This window comes from Hirundo rustica, chromosome 3, assembly GCF_015227805.2.
Source record: "Hirundo rustica isolate bHirRus1 chromosome 3, bHirRus1.pri.v3, whole genome shotgun sequence".
In the NCBI taxonomy this organism is placed as follows: Eukaryota; Metazoa; Chordata; class Aves; order Passeriformes; family Hirundinidae; genus Hirundo; species Hirundo rustica.
In genome coordinates, this window is record NC_053452.1 from 1,492,746 (window position 1) to 1,511,039 (window position 18,294).

At 46.7% G+C, this 18,294-nt stretch overlaps 2 protein-coding genes across 2 annotated transcripts; both read left to right on the forward strand.

The window, feature by feature from the left end:
- The first annotated feature begins 45 nt into the window (after positions 1-45).
- On the forward strand, positions 46-12,715 carry MCM8 (minichromosome maintenance 8 homologous recombination repair factor). Its single transcript, XM_040059236.1, has 18 exons — positions 46-355; positions 552-626; positions 941-1,023; positions 1,179-1,328; positions 1,625-1,728; positions 2,596-2,794; positions 3,598-3,683; positions 4,390-4,541; positions 4,884-5,082; positions 5,469-5,499; positions 5,760-5,900; positions 6,712-6,853; positions 7,425-7,620; positions 8,432-8,648; positions 9,264-9,473; positions 10,021-10,097; positions 10,543-10,732; positions 12,123-12,715. The coding sequence occupies exons 1-18, from the start codon at positions 208-210 to the stop codon at positions 12,213-12,215; spliced, it is 2,493 nt and encodes an 830-aa protein (XP_039915170.1). The 5' UTR covers positions 46-207; the 3' UTR covers positions 12,216-12,715.
- Positions 12,716-13,893: 1,178 nt separating this feature from the next.
- CRLS1 (cardiolipin synthase 1) lies at positions 13,894-18,294 on the forward strand. The gene is made up of 7 exons (XM_040058548.2): positions 13,894-14,139; positions 14,423-14,560; positions 14,991-15,120; positions 15,582-15,667; positions 16,029-16,097; positions 16,377-16,468; positions 17,958-18,294. Exons 1-7 carry the CDS (start codon positions 13,894-13,896, stop codon positions 18,043-18,045), a joined length of 849 nt encoding a protein of 282 aa, XP_039914482.2. The 3' UTR covers positions 18,046-18,294.

Sequence of the window (18,294 nt, forward strand, 5' to 3'; positions counted from 1 at the left end):
GGGGCGAGCGCGCATGCGCGGTGCCGCCGCGCGCCGGGCGGGAGCCGCCGCTGAGGGCGGCCATGGCCGGCCCGGCCCCGGGGAGCCTCGGCCGCGCCGCTCCCCGCCTCCCCGCGAGGTTCCCTCCGGGAAACGGCGCCAGTGGAAATTAAATACCTCCTGCCGGAGTTGGTTTCCTCGCCTGGGCTTGCTGCCGCGTGGCGGGAGATGAGCAGGGACCTCAGGGGCGGGGGATGCGCGCGGGGCAGAGGCTCGCAGCGGTGGCGCGGAGGATGGAGAGGAGCGTGGAGAGGAGGAGGAGGAGGATGGCGAGGCAGAGGACAGAAGGGAGAGCCCAAAAGGATGCCCGACCCCGGTGAGCCAGCCCCCGGGCTTCTACCTGCTTTCTGAAGCCGTAATGCTCTTCTTTTAACGAGCTGTGCTGGGCAATTACAGCTCCTTGTCTCCCGTGGTCGAAACAATCACTGAGAAGAAAACTTGCAAAAATTTCGCTATCCGTATTCTTGCAATCCACGTTAATTTTTTATTTATTTTTTTTTTTCTTCCCCCAGCAAAACCTCGACTAGTCCAATCAACGATGGAACAATTTATTCCCTATAAGGGCTGGAAACTTTATTTCTCTGAAGGTATCTTTAGACCAAAATTACGTGTAGCAAGTATTTAAATTAATTTTTTTTCCCCTAAAATTAGTTTCATGTAGTGTTAGTAGAGTTAATAAGCTCAATAAAGAACAACCAGATTTTCACATATAAAAATATAAATACCATAAAGACTTGTGATATGCTGTAACTTTTGTCATCATTACTGGGATACTGCGGAGTTCTATCATCTGCCTTAGTTTAGCAATGCAGAAAAACAAGGGAAGACAAATTACCCCTTTCTGTATTTTGTGAGGTGGAAAGGATTATTCCTGTCACTAACGTGGTGTGTTTCTAATTAGTTTACAATGACAAGTCTCCTTTTGTCCAGAAGACTCAAGCCTTTGAAAAGTTCTTTGTGCAGCGTATTGAGCTTTATGACAAGGTAAAAAAAACCAAAGCCACCCCAACAACCCGTTGTTGGTACAAGAACACTACAGATTTTTAGCGGGTCCATCAGAGACCTGAAACATTTAGGGCATAATTTCACTCTTCTGCTACTAATTTGAAATGTATTTTGTCATTTATGGTGTTTCCCAGGATGAAATAGAAAGAAAAGGAAGCATTCTCGTGGATTATAAGGAGCTAATCCAGGACAGGGAGCTGACTAAATCGCTACCAGACATATCTGCCGAGCTAAGGGACATGCCTCAGAAAATACTGCAGTGCATGGGGCTGGCGATTCACCAGGTAAACACCAGGCTCTGCTCAAGCAGAACCCTCGCAGCAAAAAAGAATCTTTTAAAGTGACTTTTAGAGGCAATTACCTCACAAACCCCGTGTCTCTTGTGTTTTTTGTGTCTTAGGGGAAATGTCTGTTTATTTAAAACTCAAACCCTTCAATCTCCCCCCCTTCCTTTGGTCTTGGTGCATTTTGCTTGCTCGTCACTGGAGCAGCTGACTAAAACCAAACGTAGTTCTAACTCCTGGGTAGTTCTAACTGCTGTGGGCATCTGTGTCCCCCTTCCTGTTGCTGTTGCACACAGGTGCTCACCAAGGACCTGGAGAGACACGCAGCAGAGCTGCAGGTGCAGGAGGGTTTGCCCCTGGATGGGGAGCCTATCATAAACGTGCCTCTCATCCACGCCAGGTAAGGGCTGCTGGATAATTCCTCTTTCCCAAGGAGGAGCTGGTTTGTTTCCTGGCTGATCCCTGCCATTGTCCATGCGTGGTGAAGGCTTGCAGGGCTCTGTGGAACTTTTCTAGAGGAACACCCTGCGTTTCGCTTTTTTCTTCACCACGACTTCATGCCCTTGTGAAGAAAAAAAAGTGAAATGAAACTTTATAAGCTGAACAAACAGCTTGAGCTAGGAAAACTTGTCAGTAGAGAAGCGGCTCATAAGTAGAACAGGCGTTCTATATAATGTACATTGATTAAAAGCAGAATTATTTGAATCTCTGTTGACTGGAGAAGTTTTTAATGAAACAAGTCCTTAGAACATTTTTTTTCCTTTATCAGAAGTAATGGCATCTCACCCCTCAAGGCTCTGAGGGAACTGGGTTTGTGTGATCTCTATTGGAGTTTAAATTACTTTTTAAAAAACTATTTTCTTTTTAATTATTGTTTTTAACTCCCTGCTGGTGGTGGCAGAGCCGCAATAAAACTTTGGTCCCTCTGTGTCACAAGTCTAAATTCCAGTCTAAGTGATCCGAAGCTACGGAAAGAGACAGTTATGGATGATCTTAAAGTGTTGCTAGGCCAGAGGAGTCACTGGATAAGCTGCACAGTTTGAGGCTGTTGAGGTCGATTCACCTGAAGAATGTTGAATGTTCTGCTGCTTTCTAGAGCAAGAACCAAAAACTGTGCCACGGGTCTGCCGAAAAAATACTTTGAAGCTTTTTTTTTTTTTTTTTTTTTTGCATTACCATCTTTAATTGTGAGGAGGAATTTCGGTCTGTGTATGGTTGGGTGGGTTTGGAGGTTGTTTTTGTCCTCATCTCCTGTGTGCTGACGCAGGGTGTACAACTACGAGCCCCTAACGCAGCTGAAAAACGTCCGGGCCAACTGCTACGGCAAATACATCGCCCTGCGTGGCACCGTGGTGAGGGTCAGCAACATCAAACCCCTGTGCACCAACCTGGCCTTCGTCTGTGCCGCCTGTGGGGATGTGCAGAGAGTCCCTCTCCCCGACGGGAAGTACACCCTGCCCACCAAGGTCAGCCGAAAAACCACTGAGCTTCGTGCTTTTCGTTGTGTTTCGCAGAAGGTGAAAAGAAGGAGAAACAAAAGGTCTTTGAAGCCAGGTCGAGCGACTGGCGCGCTGAAAAGTAATTAAATGCACCGGGTTTTTCTTGCGGTTTTTCTTACTTCAGACCCTCGTTACTTGTAAACAAATGTATGCTGCTGGAGCAGGATGGGTGGCAGAAAAACAGGGAGAAATTCCCTGAAAGCTGAAAAAAAAAATTATTATCTCTCTCTTAATTTCCATTTCACCAGTTAGGTTTGAAAGGTTTGAAAAGACCTTTTCACCTTGCTGTGGCAGTTTTCTACGCTTACGTTGTTTGTTTGAGATTTTTTTTTTTGTTGTTTAGAATTTTCTATTTTAATTTTACTTTGTTTAGAACTTTCTATTTTAATTTTACTGTTTGTTATCTGGACTTAAGAAGTCATTGGACATAGGACAGTGCCTGGTTATTCTCCAACCGGTTCACTGAGGGGATCACACAGTTCAGCTGTGTTTGCTCTAACAGCTATGGGTCAGGTGTCTGTGCTTGATAGATCCTCATTAATTATCTGCATCCTAATTTGTAGCCAAAATTGACCTGGCTTTTTTTCCTGGAATTATATTGCTTCGCTTTCCTTTGTTTGTTTGTTTGTTTTGTTGGGTGTTTTTTTGGATTTTGGGGCTTTTTGTGGGTTTTTTGGTTTCGTTTTTGTTTGTTTTTAATCAAGTAAGGCAATTTCACCTTTTGGAGTTTCCAAAAGGCTGGGAGTGAATCAGGATTCCTGTTGTTGCAGTGCCTTGTTCCCGAGTGCCGGGGCCGGTCCTTCACAGCTGACAGGAGCTCTCCTCTAACCACCACGGTGGACTGGCAGTCTGTCAAGTAAGCACAAAAACCTGAAGTGACAGGACACTCAGAAAGTGACAGGATGGCTCAACTCCTGTTACACTGAGTGATTTTGATAATATTTTTCAAGCACATTCCAGCATTTGTATCCCAAAGCAGCTGTTTTATCCAAGCACTGGTATACTTTGTAACTCGCCCTGTAATATTTTCCTGGCAATTCCTTCTGCCCTTACAGAGCTCGTGGAGAGATGCTCAGTTTGTGCTCTTTGCCGCTTTTCTCAGTCATTTCTAATTGCATTGGTCAGCTGTGAATGAGCTGGAAGGAAACTGGAGAGTTAAAATCTTGGTTTGAAGTGACACTCGTGAAAACTCGTGCTGTTGGTAGCAGCTCCAGAGGGAGCTGTTTATCACAGCTGCTTTGCTAAACTACTACTAAACAACTGCTCTTCTTGTTATGGTCTGCAAAATTCCTTGGGCTTTTCCAGGGTTGGAGAACTATAATGTGTGAGCTCTTCATTTCTTTCATACTTCAATTGCTGTACTTATTTCCACTCGTCAGTGGTAGAAAACCTGAACTTCACCTCGGCGCTCGCAGCCACCACACTTCTGGGTTCCGTGCCCAGTTTTACACCCATTTAGTGAAGTGTGGGCTGGAAAAGCTGCCCGGGGCTGCAGGTGCTGTGTGCCACAGCTGGGCTGGAAGGTGCAGCGTGGTGTCCCAGCTGCCCCTCGTGTGTTGCAGGGTGCAGGAGCTGATGTCGGACGACCAGCGGGAAGCGGGACGGATCCCGCGCACCATCGAGTGCGAGCTGGTGCAGGATCTGGTGGACAGCTGTGTCCCAGGAGACATGGTCACAGTCACGGGCATAGTGAAGGTGTCAAGCACCGAGGAAGGTGAAGGGCAGCATCTGAGACTCCTTTTTTCCTAGGGTGGGCTTTTTTGGTAGTGCTTACACAAGAACGACAACGGTCGCTCCTTGGGAAAATTCATTTATTCTGGGACAAAGTTCTCTTTAGACATATGCCCTCCAATTCAGCAAAATATTTTGTTGTTTGTATAAGTGGGGGGAACTTCAAGGAGCAAGTGTAACTAGAAATTTATTCTGCGTCAATTTTACAAAGTGCAGATGTTCAGTACTTAAATTTCTGAATTATTCTATGCCGTTTGTAGATAACATGAGTACACATTGACAGAAAAAAAAATGCTCCATCATCCTTTCTGAATTTTTCTAACAGGAGCTTCTAAAAATAAGAATGACAAGTGTCTGTTCTTATTGTACATCGAGGCAAATTCTGTCAGCAACAGTAAAGGACAAAAACTGAAGAATTTTGATGATGAGACTTTTCAGAGATCGTTTATGGAATTTTCCCTTAAAGACCTCTATGCCATCCAAGAAATTCAAGCTGAGGAAAATCTGTTCAAGCTCATTGTGAAGTAAGTTGTGTCAGACTTACCCTCAGTGCAAGACCCTCAGCTCAGACTAAAAATACACAAGAGCACAAAAGCAGCTCTTTAAAAGGAGGGTTCCAGGTATTGACTTGGTTAAGACAAGAATTAGGTGCAGGTAACACTGGGGGGCTGATTCTCCTTTGTCTTTGTGGGGACTCAAGTCAAAAGCTTTCCTTACTTCAGTCATTTCTGGTTGTCCAAAAATTTCAAGAAATTTGATGCTGCCGATTTCTGTTGGAAATTCAACAGCTACCCAAAAAGTCTTACCTGTTTCTTAAGGTGTTGTGTGATGAGAGAGAGAGGACAGGTGATTATTTATAGTGACACACGATTTATCACCCACTTACGTTCCCTTGTGCTTTGCTTTCCAGCTCTCTTTGTCCTGCAATCTATGGCCACGAGGTAAGTCATTTAAAAGCTCTGCTTGCAATTCCAGTTTGAAATGTTTATCACACATTCAGCTCCTGAAGGAGTTATCTGGGACGGGGGGAAGGGGCAGGGACTGTTTTTACAGGTGGCTCAGAGTCTCTTGTGGTGTCAGGCAGCCTTGCACCCTTGAGTTCAGTGATCCAGAAGGAAAGGTTATTGCAGCCAGTCCTAGGGAGCTGTCAGTGTTGTCACCACAATCAAATACTTACCAGTGGTGGCCTGTACCCCAATAGATTGTGAAGGCAGGTTTGGCCCTGGCCTTGTTTGGAGGATGCCAGAAGTTTGTGGATGACAAGAACAGAATCCCAGTGCGAGGAGATCCACATGTCCTGGTTGTTGGAGATCCAGGATTAGGAAAAAGTCAAATGTTGCAGGTATGGTTTCCTTGATTACTATTTTCTGCTTTCCTCTGTTTCCTTGTTATCTTGGCTTGCAACCACGGTAGGATAACTGTGCTAAGACCAAAGGGTAGACTCCTTGGTTCACTCCTTCCTGTCTGCATTTAGCTGGTCCATGGTGAAATAAAATAATTAATCACTGAACAAATGCAACTCTAAATACTATGTAACTCTCCTCCTGTGGGGTTTACTTCCATTCTGTACCCTATTTCTGTGTTGCTGGCACAGATCTTGACTTTTTGGGAAAAGGACCTGCTGCTGTGTTTGGGTTTTGGTCTCGGTAGGCATTTCTGCATGACTGTGACAATTAGGAATAGATTTATTTTTTGTCCTTAAACTGAGTGATTTTTAAATTCCATGTCTTTTTCCATGGTTTCCGTGAAGTGAACGAGGGACAGAATTCACCCAGACCTTCTTTAAAGTCTCTTTCTGATGTGGACCTGTTGCGTTAGGATATGATTTGCAATAACTTAGCCAAAGTGATGGATTTGCATGCAAGCATCTTAACAAACAAACTTATTTTAAAATGATTCTTTTATTGAATGGGGACTCTCCAGCATAGAGTAACTGATTTGTTTTTTCATATTGTTACTTAAAAAAAGAATGCCATCCAAGAAAAGTTACTCCTTTTGTATGTGTCTTGGAGCTGCAAGCAGTTAAAGCTTTACTGCTGGGCCACGTTCAGTAGAAAGAAATAAATCTGGGTTTACTTGGAATTGTTTCTCTAGGATGAGGCTCAGGAAATTCTTCATTTTAGGGAGGGAAAAGGTATTTGTTTCTCTTCCAGGCCGTGTGTAACGTCGCTCCTCGAGGTGTGTATGTCTGTGGTAACACTTCCACCAGCTCTGGCCTGACTGTTACACTGTCCAGGGATGGCACTTCTGGAGATTTTGCCTTGGAAGCTGGTGCCTTAGTGCTTGGAGATCAAGGTAATCCACGTACTCCACGGGTTCTGTGTAGCCATATGTGAGGGGCAGGAGGGCTAAGCCAAGGTGCTTGCTTAACTGTGGACTAAAAATCTCTGAAGCATGACACTGGGTTTCCACACCATGGGAAGTTCTGAGCTTCTCCAGTGGCTGTTCCTGCTTTCCTAGAGTGTAGGGAAACTTCAGTTCTCCAGTTCCTATCCCAGACTTACTGTGTCAAAGAACTAGGATTCTGTTTTGTTGAGGAATCTGGCTTGATGTCAGCTGCTGGACTCTTACTGGTTTGGAAAAAGGATTCGCTTATGAGATACGTTGTCTATTTTTAAAAACTTGTTTTGTCATCTTAATGAATAATCAAAATGCTGCATCCCCAAGTCAGGCTGAGTTCGTAGCGGTTTGGCTGCGTTACCATGGAGTGAAAACAAGGCTGGCTGAAGTGGAGATGTTCCCACGTCTCCTGCAGTCCCTAGGGTTCGGAGTTGGGCTTCTGATGTAGCACTGGATTGTAGCACACACTTGTCCTTCAGTTCATGGGCTGTCTGATAAGTCCTTGTCCTGTTCTAATTGCTTCCAGGGATTTGTGGAATAGATGAATTTGACAAGATGGGAAACCAGCACCAGGCTTTGTTGGAAGCCATGGAGCAGCAGAGCATCAGCCTGGCCAAAGCTGGCATCGTTTGCAGTCTGCCAGCTCGGACATCCATTGTTGCTGCAGCAAACCCCGTCGGAGGACATTATAACAAAGCCAAAACAGTGTCTGAGAACCTAAAGTGAGCACTTTCTGCAATGCTGCTTTGATAATTCACACTCAGGAGCAGATGCTTCTGGCACTCCTGTAGCTCGTCTACAATTGCTTTCTAGAATTTTGTGAACACAAACTTTAATAATTTTTAATAGCTTTTGAGAGAGAAATTGCTGTTGTACTTTATTCTGAATGAGCAGGACAGGATCTTTAACCTGTGTTTGAGGTGGAACAGAGTTCTGTTGGAACCCTGGGCACTGAGAATTCCAGGCTTTCTGTGCTCACAGGCACTGACCCCCAAGCAAACACTGCATTGACCTGAGCCCGTGGAAAAGGCTCCAAAATGGAGTGACAGCACTGGGATTGTGGGTGTGGAGTTTGGATAGAAGTGTGTGATAGCACAGGGTGGGAAACTCAGAGTTTAAGGGTTTAGAATATAGTAATAGATATAAAGCAAGATGGAGGTTTTAGGGCAGAGGCTGAGTCCTTCTTTTTCACCTTCTTCATGGGTCTGGGTGGGATTTTGTAATTAGGTAGAAAAATCCACATTGCGGGACAAAGGTGGTTGGTTATTGGGTTAAAAGTAAAAATAATTTAGGTGTCATTTCCTAATTGGTCAGTTTATCCTTAAATGGCCACTTTCTGCTTTGTTAGCTAGCACTCACATCTTGTGAGACTGTACCATAGATAAGAATTAACAAACATCTGAACAGTCCGAGCCCAAGCACCATCTTTGGAGCATTTAATCCCAGCTCGGACCGAAAAGAAGCTAAAAAGCACCGAGTTGCTATACTTCTTCCGATTCTCCAAGCGCTCCAAGTCCCTTGTCTTCCCTGCAGAATGGGGAGCGCCCTGCTGTCAAGATTTGACCTGGTGTTCATCCTGCTGGACACGCCCAACGAGGACCACGACCACCTGCTGTCCGAGCACGTGATGGCCATGCGGGCCGGCCGGCGCGCCGCCTGCAGCAGCGCCACGGTCACCAGGGCCAGCAGCTCCCAGGAGCGCTCTGTCCTCCAGGCCACCTCAGATCGACCCCTGCTGCAGAGGCTGAAGGTGGGGCTGGTGCTGGGGCTGCTGCCTGAGGCGCTCTGAAGCAAATCTGCCGTGTTGGGTTTCGATAAGGAGCTACAGAATGGGCTGGGCGTAATAATTTGGTGCCATGGAGTGTTGAGTCCAAATAAAGCAGCGTGGAAGCAAATCCCTGGGCACCTGCAAGTCCATGGAAGTACAGGAGAGGAAGCACCTTTCTCATTAGACTTCAGTGATGGCTTTGAGAAGTGATATTGTCAAATGCCAGGTCTTGGGAGAAATACTCCTGCTGGAGGTAAACCCGTGTGCTTTTGGAAGCAGGATGTCAGCAGTGACGGTTTAGTCTTCTCTGGAGCAATTGGGAATTTGGGTTTTTCTCTTTTAGAGAAAGGATTTACCTATATAAGGAATTCTACTTGGCATTTCCTATCACTGCAGATGAGAAGCACTGGCTGCTTTTTCTGAAATGGCCAAATGTGTCTGTACACATGTCTGAGCACAGTGTCGAGACTTGAATATACTAAAGCCCTTATAGTGATGACTTCACCAGCTAAAGCATAAAGATGATGGTTTGATATTGAAGTTTTTATTGTATAGCATTCTGCCAGACAGAAACCTGACTCTTTTTAATGGTGCTAGATCTCAACAGGAGAAAACTTTGATGCCATTCCCCATCAGCTGCTGAGGAAGTACGTCGGATATGCTCGGCAGTACGTGCACCCAAAGTTATCCCCCGAGGCTGCACAAGTCCTGCAGGAATTCTACCTGGAGCTCCGGAAGCAGAACCAAGGAGCAGACAGCACCCCCATCACCACGAGGCAGCTGGAGTCCCTGATCCGACTGACAGAGGTAAATGCAAGCTGGAATGCTGAAGGGATTGAAAGCAGAGAGATTATTCCTAAGGTACTACCCAAATCCTATCATTTATTACAGCTTGCTCACCGCTGTGCTTTTCTTGTTTTGTTAGAAAGAAAAAAAAAGTGAGAATGCAAGAGTCTTAGAAGTTCTTAAGAGTTTCTGTTTCTTAAAACTTCTTATAAAGCAAAGCACCCTTGAGGAGACGGAAAGAGAATCTATCACATTCAGCAAAAGGAGAAAAAGGAGGTGCAGGCAGGAACAGCCTGCTGCCCACCTTGAAGTTAGAATGCTTTTGTTTTCCCTCACAGAAATCACTGTTAGTGATCTGCTGCCTCACAAGGCTACCCTGCTAAAAAGCAAATAAACTCCAAGCCACAGCCTAAAAGTTCAAGTGTGCAGGAGGTGACATTGACACACTAACAGAAAATAGAAACTCTTCCTCTAATCCTGCAGGCTTAGGTTCTGTCTCTGCTGCTAAAATTTCACATCAGCTGTGATATATCTTAAACCTTGGTGGGGTATTTTTTTCTGTTTTAAGGCACGATCAAGGTTGGAATTAAGAGAGAAATCTACCAAGGAAGACGCTGAGGATGTAATAGAGATAATGAAATACAGGTAATAGAAAACACAGCTTTAAAAATAGGTGAAGCATCACGGTGCTATTCATTTGAAACTTCTTTACATATTCAAACACAGTGAAGAAATCACTTTATCAAGCTTTAGGCCCATGATAACTACTACTTGGATTTGTTAGCTGCTCTTTAAAAGCTGCCAGCAGCCCTAAGTGAAATACAGCTGCTTAGGTTCATGGGTTGTGTCATCACAGTGGAGCTGTGTGTCCAGGCACAGTAATTACTGCGATTACTCTCCGGTGCAGGTGAACAATTAAAGTTTAAAAGCGATTTGGATGAATGCTTAGTCTAAGTTCCCTAGGGAGTGACTTGCTAGGGGGTGGTTTTCTGTGTGGCTTCCGAAAGCTCTCCCAAGCGGTTCTGTTTGGGAATCAAATCCACGTGTGTTTGCTTTTCTCTCCTGCTGAGGGTTTGATCTCTCTTCGTAGCATGCTGGGGACCTACTCGGATGAGTTTGGAAAGCTGGACTTTGAGCGTTCCCAGCACGGCTCTGGGATGAGCAATCGCTCACAGGCCAAGAGGTTCGTGTCTGCCCTGAGCAGCGTTGCAGAGAGGACCTACAACAACCTCTTCGACCTGCAGCAGCTGCGGCACATCGCCAGGGAGCTGCAGATACGGGTGAGCGAGGCCAGCAGCTCCTCCAGCAGCAATTATGGATTGCCAAGGGGGATTTCTGCCTCTTTGCAATGGCACAAGTAACCAGTGTGCCGCTGTTGGGCTCAGCAGAGCTCCTCGAGTGTTGCTTTCAGTGCTTCACTCCCTCTGCCTCCTGAAAGGACACGTTGATTTTTTATCCTTTTTTCTACCACTGTCAGGATTAAATACTCGAGAGATGTTGTTTCTTGTTCAGACTCAGATGTTTATTAATTCTTATCTATGCTACAGTCTAACAAACCGTGAGTGCTAGCTAACAAAGTGAAAAATGGCTCTGTCTCTCTATCTTTACAAGGCCTTTTAAGGATAAACTGTCCAATTAAGAAATGACACCTGAATTATTTTTACTTTTAACCCAATAACCAACCACCCTTGGTCTGCAGTGTGGATTTTTCTACCCAATTACAAAATCCCACCCAGACCCATGGAGAAGAAGGTGAAAAAGAAGGACTCAGCCTCTGCCCTAAATCCTCCATCTTGCTTTATATCTGTTACTATATTCTAAATCCTTAAACTCTGAGTTTCCCACCCTGTGCTATCACACACTTCTATCCAAACTCCACACCCACAATCCCAGTGCTGTCACTCCATTTTGGAGCCTTTTCCACGGGCTCAGGTCCAATGCAGTGTTTGCTTGGGGGTCAGAGCCTGTGAGCACAAAGAGCCTGGAATTCTCAGTGCCCAGGTTCCAACAGGTTTTGATCCCAAGTTTAGACTTGTGGTGTCTGTGCTCTGTTTCAGCAGTGCAGTGCTCTTTCTGCATGACCTCCTCTGGATTAAATTTGCCTTTCAGGTTTTCATTCCTGCCTCAGACATCCTAAAGCTATATGTTGAAAGGAACATCATGCAGGACACGTGGATACAAACAAATATTCTGCCCTGTAATTGATTTGCATTCTGTACTTGTGGGGCCTTCAGCCAAATTGAATTATTGATAGCTAACTCTACTTTTTGCTCCATTGACTACTTATTAATTTCATTAACTCTAATTCTCCCTTCATATACAAAATGGTTTTGCTCATTCAAAGTTTTATAGCTGGAAATCAGGCAGGGTTGTAGAAATCGTGCTTTTGTGTGGTAGATACTGGAATTTATACATCTGTAACTGCATCCTTTCTTCATGTGATAAAGGCGAGACTGCTGCTTCTGTATAACACTGCAGTAAAACCAGTGTGTAAGTCAAACAAAACAGGGGCACTGATGGTATCAGACCTGGCAGGTGAACAGTTTGCTCAGGAACCTGACCTATTCCTGGCCCACTTTATTTCACTGAGTTCTTTCAAATGGTTTATGTTGTTTTACATCAGGTAAGATATCATTCTCCGATTTGATATTCTTGTCTTTCTTTTCCCAGGTGTCTGATTTCGAAAGCTTTATTGGATCCCTAAATGATCAGGGATATCTTCTGAAAAAAGGTCCAAGGGTTTATCAGCTCCAGACCATGTGAGAGGAGTCACTGTGCTGAACTTCCTTGGGATGATCATTCCCCTGGAGAGAAGGATCTGCAGCAGGGAGGCACATCCTGAGCTGAGCTGCACCTGCCACAGCACTGGGCTCTGCTGGGCTGGACATTCCCCGGCAGGGAATGAAACTGCAAAGCTGCATCAGGAGTGCAAGGTGTGTCTTTATACTGTTAGAGTGCCAGAAAGGGACTTTACTTCTAAAAGAGATGCTGGACCCAAAAATCTCTCAGGAGAGGATGATACGAGCTGTACTTTCAGCGCTGTAGTTCATTTCAGGTGTAGAAATGTTTCCAAAAGTTGTTTTATAGCTGTTACAAAATGACACTTCATTGAAACTGACTTATTTTCTGCTTTGAAACGTGGTCTTTGGAACCAAGGTTCTATTTGAAATCCAAGTCTGATTTAAGAAAATACCCTTATTGCAATGTTTAATTTGTAAAGCAGGGATTGGATTTTGACTTTCATTAAACTTTATATGTGAGAATTATTATTTGTTCAGGGCTGTTCAATAGCCATTCCAAGCTGTGTAACTGTTTCTGACACAGAACAGCGTGTGTTCAGCACCAGTGAAGTGCTGAATGTTTCCTGACTCTGATGAAATCAGAATTATGTCCTGGGGCAATGAAAACAGCAGCTGAGAAGCTCTCAGTGTAAAAATTAAAAAAAACCCCACAAACAGCAACATCCCCTCCCTGTAGAAAAATGTATTTTAAAAAATCAAGGCTGCGGTGATGATTCTTCAGCTTTCCCTCTTTCATTTCTCAGGTAAGATATGATAGAAGAAAAAAAGGAGAAATACTGAAGCTTAGTGCTTCACCTTTAATTTAAGGGACATTGGGGATCCAACGTACTTGAAACTTAGAACTGCTCAGACAGATGAAATGCTTTAAGTAGGAAATTACAGTTCTACATTTGAACTGTGGAGGGGCGAGGTCTGTTTTATCAGCCAATCGTTAGGAGGTGTTAGATGCTGATTTTGGCTTAGCACGGTGCTCAGGAGCAAACAAACAGACTGCACCTGGAGAAGAGAGCTCATTCCTGTTTCTCCTTGAGACAAAGTAAACGCGGGTAGGCGAGGGCCGGAAGCCAGTACCGAGCACAGGAGCCCTCTGAGAAGTCTCTTGAGACAAAGCAAACCTCCCCCTTCCTCCCCTCAAGGGCTCGTCCGAGAACAGCCCCGCCGTGAGGAGGAGCGGGATGAGCGCGGGCAGCGCCGGGGGAGAGGCCCGGGCGGGGAGGGGGTCGGGACAGCGGTGGGACAGCGGCGTGACAGCAGCGGGGCCGCCTTGGAAGCGCTCTCCGGGTCCCGTGCCCTCACCTCCGCGGGGAGGGGGGTCGGGACAGCGGTGTGACAGCGGTGTGACAGCGGCGGGGCCGCCTTGGAAGCGCTCTCCCGGTTCCGTGCCCTCACCTCCGCCGCGGCCGGCCGCCTGCCGTAAAGCGCGCCGCCCGCCGGCGGGGCGGGGCTCAGGCGAAGCGCCGCAAAAGGTCGCGCGCGGCCGGCGGCGCTGGCGGCACAGGGGCCGCGCGCGGGGCCGGCGCGCCGTGCCCAGTCCCGCGGGGCGGATGGCGGCGCGAGGCCGCGCGCTCCCGCGGGCGGCGCGGCGGCGCGCCTAGGGTCGGCGGGCGGCGCCCGTCCCGCAGCGCTCCTCCCGCAGCGCCATGCTGGCCGCCGCCTGGCTGGCCAGGGGCTCCTGGGGGCTCCTCCGCGGCGCGGCGAGGAGGCCTCTGGGCGGCCGGCCCGGTTCGGCGGCGGCGGCGGGCGGGGGCGTTTCGTGCCCGCCCGCCTGCGCCGGGCCCCCGCGGCTGCTGCGCGCTCCCGCCGCCGCCTGGCGCCTCCTCAGCGGCGGGGCCGCGCCGCCCGAACCCCCCCGGCAGCGCGGCGCGGCGGGGCCCTACGCCGAGCTGGTACGTGAGGGACAGCGGGGACGGGCGGGCGGACAGGTGGAACACCCGAAAATCCCGAGTCGGGCTCCTTCAGGGGGCTCCTTTCGGGTGTTCTCCTCTTGAAGTTAAAGTTTAGCAGGTCGAGGCCATGTGCCTTGCGCAAGCTGCTTCCGAGAGGTTTCCAGGCTTTCTGTCCGGTGCACCTGGAAAAATTGTTTGTTGTGATTGAAGCTCTGCTGCGCGCCGAGGTGGGGGGTTGCGTTCCTGCCCTGAAGTTTTTTTTTCCTCATTTCTTGCTTTGCAGTATGAAAACCCCTGGACCATCCCGAATATCCTGTCCATGGCGAGAATGGGCCTGGCGCCGGTTTTAGGCTATCTGATTGTTGAAGAGAATTTCAACGTCGCCCTGGGTGTGTTTGTCCTGGCCGGCGTGACGGACCTGGTATGTCTGCACCGCTTTGGAAAGGCTTTGGGATCACCGGGGTCACGGCGATTCCCCGGGCACGCGTCGGAACAGACTCCGGTGTAGAACGGAAATGGGTGAAACAGATTTGGTTGTAGATCCGTGGGTTTCTAGGAATGCTGTATCTGTCTTTTGTGGTGCTGCCAACGGGAATTGGCAGGTGCCTGAAGGGGACTCAGTGCTGATGGAGGAAAGGGGAATGTCAGGTGGGCATTGGCCACGCAGTGCTTGTGCATCTGGTGGTCTGTCAAACGATCCAGGTATCAGCCAAGAGGTATCACATTCTGTCATCGTTAAACTCGCTGTTTTACCTGATGTTGCTGATTAACTCTCTCCCTAAAGCAGCACATGTGGGCTGTTTTGGTTCACACCCTTCTAACGGAGGGCTATTGGGTTTTGGTTTTGCTAGCTGGACGGATTTATTGCACGGAACTGGGCTAATCAGAAGTCGGCGCTGGGAAGTGCTCTCGATCCCCTGGCAGATAAAATCCTCATCAGCGTGCTCTACGTGAGCCTAACCTGTGCAAATCTTATCCCAGGTGAGGAAACGTCAGCTGTGTGTTCTGGGTAAGGGAAAGGAGGTCACTTTGCGTGTGGCAAGGTTCCTTGTGTTTCTAGAAGGAAAACTCTGTATCTCTTGGAGCTCTTGCTTTGCCAGTTGCTCTTTGTTCCAAATAAACACTTCCAAAGGGACCCTGCAGAAAGCAAATGCTGCCAGATACAAAACCAGCTGGCATGTACTGCCATTTTTGAGTGCTCCTTCTTCAAAGCAATAATAGTTAGTAGCTCTATAAAGTTGTTTTTCCTAATGGACTGGATTGTTTTAAGACTTCGCCTTAAACCCTTTCAGGAGTCGTGTTAAACATCCTCAGTAATGCACAGAATGGGTTTGGGAGGGGGTTATTTTGTCTTGCTTCTGATTTTTCTGCTCTTTTGGGGGCGTTTTACCTTCAGTCATGGACACAGTTTTTCACTGGCTGGTGTTGGCTTGATCTTGCAGTTCCCCTGACTTCCATGATCATCCTGCGGGATGCGGCGCTCATCGCTGCGGTTTTCTACGTGCGGTACAAAACTCTCTCTCCGCCGGTGAGTGCACAGCATTAAAAACGTGTAAAAGTAACAGCAAAAAAAAATAAACTAATAAGCTCTTAGCAAAGTTGTGACCGAGAGGTTTGCCATCTTGAGACTTGATGGTTGGTTGTTTTTTTTTTGCCAGATAGATTCCTGAGCAGAGCAGTGTTCAATAAAATACGGTTTGTAAAGATAAGTCAGAGCTGCTGATAACCTTTTTCCTGTGTGTGATACGTAAAAATAAATCTTAGGAAAGAGCAGTGTAAATCTTTAGTGCTACAGCTGCCTTTTCTTTATCATGTGAGCAGGTATATCAAATTGAATGCACAAGGGTTGCATGTTTTTTTTTTTTTCTCTCTCTTTTCTCCCCCAACAGAGAACACTGAGTAGGTATTTTAACCCCTGTTATGCTACTGCACAATTAAAACCAACGTTCATTAGCAAGGTAAGAGCAGTGACTCGTTGCAAAAGGCTTGGTGGTTTGGAGGGTGGGGATAATTTACCACCACTGCTGAGTACAGCTTCAAAACAGTCCTGAAAGCTTTTCAGCTGTACTCTGTCAGAGCATGTGCTGATTTTGAGAGTAAGATGCTTCACTTTAAGGTTTCTAAATAAATTTTCTTCCTGTAGACTAATCCTTAAAGCAGTAATGAAAGTGTATGTTGGTATTTTTTGTGCTGTACTTCTTCCCGTTGCTCACAGTTCCTGTTTTGCTTTTTTCCAGATGAACACGGCGGTTCAGCTGATTTTGGTGGCGGCTTCTTTAGCGGCTCCTGTTTTCAATTATGTGGACAGCATTTATCTGCAAACATTATGGTAATTAATACCTTAAATTCCTTTCCCCAGGTAACTTAATGTGCTCCTAAAGAAGCTGGCAATCGAGGTCAGTTTGTGTGGAGCAAAAAAACCGTGCCCAGAGGACGTAATAAGCCCATGTGCCTGAATTTTTACACCTTTAGTCTTAAATAACTGGGTATTTATTGGTACTTAATTTACAGGCGGTCACATGAAACTAGTTAAGATCCAGGAATAATAGCTCAGAAACAAGTCTTTGGGTAGGCATGGTGTGCACAGGCAAACCATAAATTCAGATCAGTGGAGAAGAAAGGAGCAGGAAAAAAGGGCTGTGTGGATTCCTCATTTATTCATGCCATAAGTGTCCTTGAAAAATCAACCTTGGGATCAGTAAAAACAGCCATTCTTGTTTTTGCTGTATGCTGTACCTGCTATCTCAAAATCTGGGTTTCTGCAGCCTCTTAGAGAAGCACGTGGAGAAACGGGGATTCGTGCTGGAGTTTAGGAAGGGAGGGGAGTGATGGGGTGAGAGCAGGAATAAACGAGCTTCCCTCCTGAAGGAATGCTGCTCCTGCCACTGTCACTGGAGATCTGGACTGAGTCTGAACTGCAGCTGTTACAAGTAGTTATTTTCCCTGAGCTGTTAGCTGAGAGTTCTGAGCAGCAGATGTCAGAATTACTGAGGAACTTCGTTTAAAGTAGTGCAAAATCCAGCGTCACTTCTCTTCTAGGGAAACAAAAAACCCAACCAAACCAAAGAAACCAAAACCACCAACCCCAAACCGAGAAGTGTTTAAGGAGCTATGAAAGAACCTTGATCTTAACAGTCTGTGGGTTTTTTTTTATCCTGGTGGTAAAACAAAATCTAGAGTTGCCTCTGGGTGTAATTTGCGGGATGCTCTGTGAACACTCTCAGAAACTCCCTGGCAGGGTGCTGAGGGAGGGAGCAGAGGGGCAGGCAGGGCTGTAGCAGTGACTCCCACCTCAGGGGTGGTGCCAGCCTTTCCCACGGAGCAGCCCTGCTCATTTAGGGATATCTGTGGTCTGGGAAGGAAACAAAAGCGGCTGAAGCAGGAACTTGTTCTTTAGGTTTGGAACTCGGTGAAAATGTTCAAGTCTGGAGTGGTTTGAATGTTCCCTATCCACGCTGCCGAGGGATAGTTCCTCACATCTGTCAGTTCTCGGGCTGGTGGAAGTTACATAGGTTGCAAATGCTGAAACTTTTGTTTCCCCTTCTCTAAAACAAGTGGCGGCGTGGTGAAATTCCTGGTATGCGGTTACACTGAAACATGCTGCTTACCGCTTTGTTTATCTGATCCCTTTGTTTATCTAATCCTCCCCGTGGCACTGAATTTCACGCTGTAAACTGGAAGCTGCATTTTTGTGGAGAGTAGTTCCTGTGTAGCTAAAAACAGATGCTAAAAAAAAAACAAACCCCAAAACCCCCAAAAAAGCACTTTTTATGTTGTCCCCAGACCTGGGTGACTCACAGGAGCTCTTTTCCCCAAAGGTGCATCACAGCTTTCACAACGGTGACGTCTGCCTACAGCTATTACCACTACGGCAGAAAAACCGTCCAGGTGATCAAGAACAAGTGAAGGTATCCCCGTGCTAAAAGGTGAAATGTTCCTGGAGGGGCAGGAAGGTGCTCTGCTCCCCCACAGGTGGTGGCATGGCCGCTGGGTTTTGGATCAAAGCACCCTCTGTTCTTCTGCTTGAACCGTGGCATCACCGTGAAGTGAAATTGGAACGTGTGTATATATGTAGAGAGAGACTTTTCAGTGTATTTTTAATTTCCTTGAAAAATGAGGTTGTTTACGAAAACAAATAAACAACGTTCTTACAAA

What these genes read in the sequence shown, in the direction of transcription:
- MCM8 (XM_040059236.1), top strand. Translation starts at nt 208, where the DNA reads ATGAGCAGGGACCTCAGGGGCGGGGGATGCGCGCGGGGCAGAGGCTCG. An exon ending in CCCTGATCCGACTGACAGAG is followed by an intron (nt 9,474 to 10,020) that starts GTAAATGCAAGC and finishes TTCTGTTTTAAG; the next exon opens with GCACGATCAAGGTTGGAATT. An exon ending in ATAGAGATAATGAAATACAG is followed by an intron (nt 10,098 to 10,542) that starts GTAATAGAAAAC and finishes CTCTCTTCGTAG; the next exon opens with CATGCTGGGGACCTACTCGG.
- CRLS1 (XM_040058548.2), top strand. Translation starts at nt 13,894, where the DNA reads ATGCTGGCCGCCGCCTGGCTGGCCAGGGGCTCCTGGGGGCTCCTCCGC. An exon ending in CGGGGCCCTACGCCGAGCTG is followed by an intron (nt 14,140 to 14,422) that starts GTACGTGAGGGA and finishes CTTGCTTTGCAG; the next exon opens with TATGAAAACCCCTGGACCAT. An exon ending in AACCAACGTTCATTAGCAAG is followed by an intron (nt 16,098 to 16,376) that starts GTAAGAGCAGTG and finishes GCTTTTTTCCAG; the next exon opens with ATGAACACGGCGGTTCAGCT.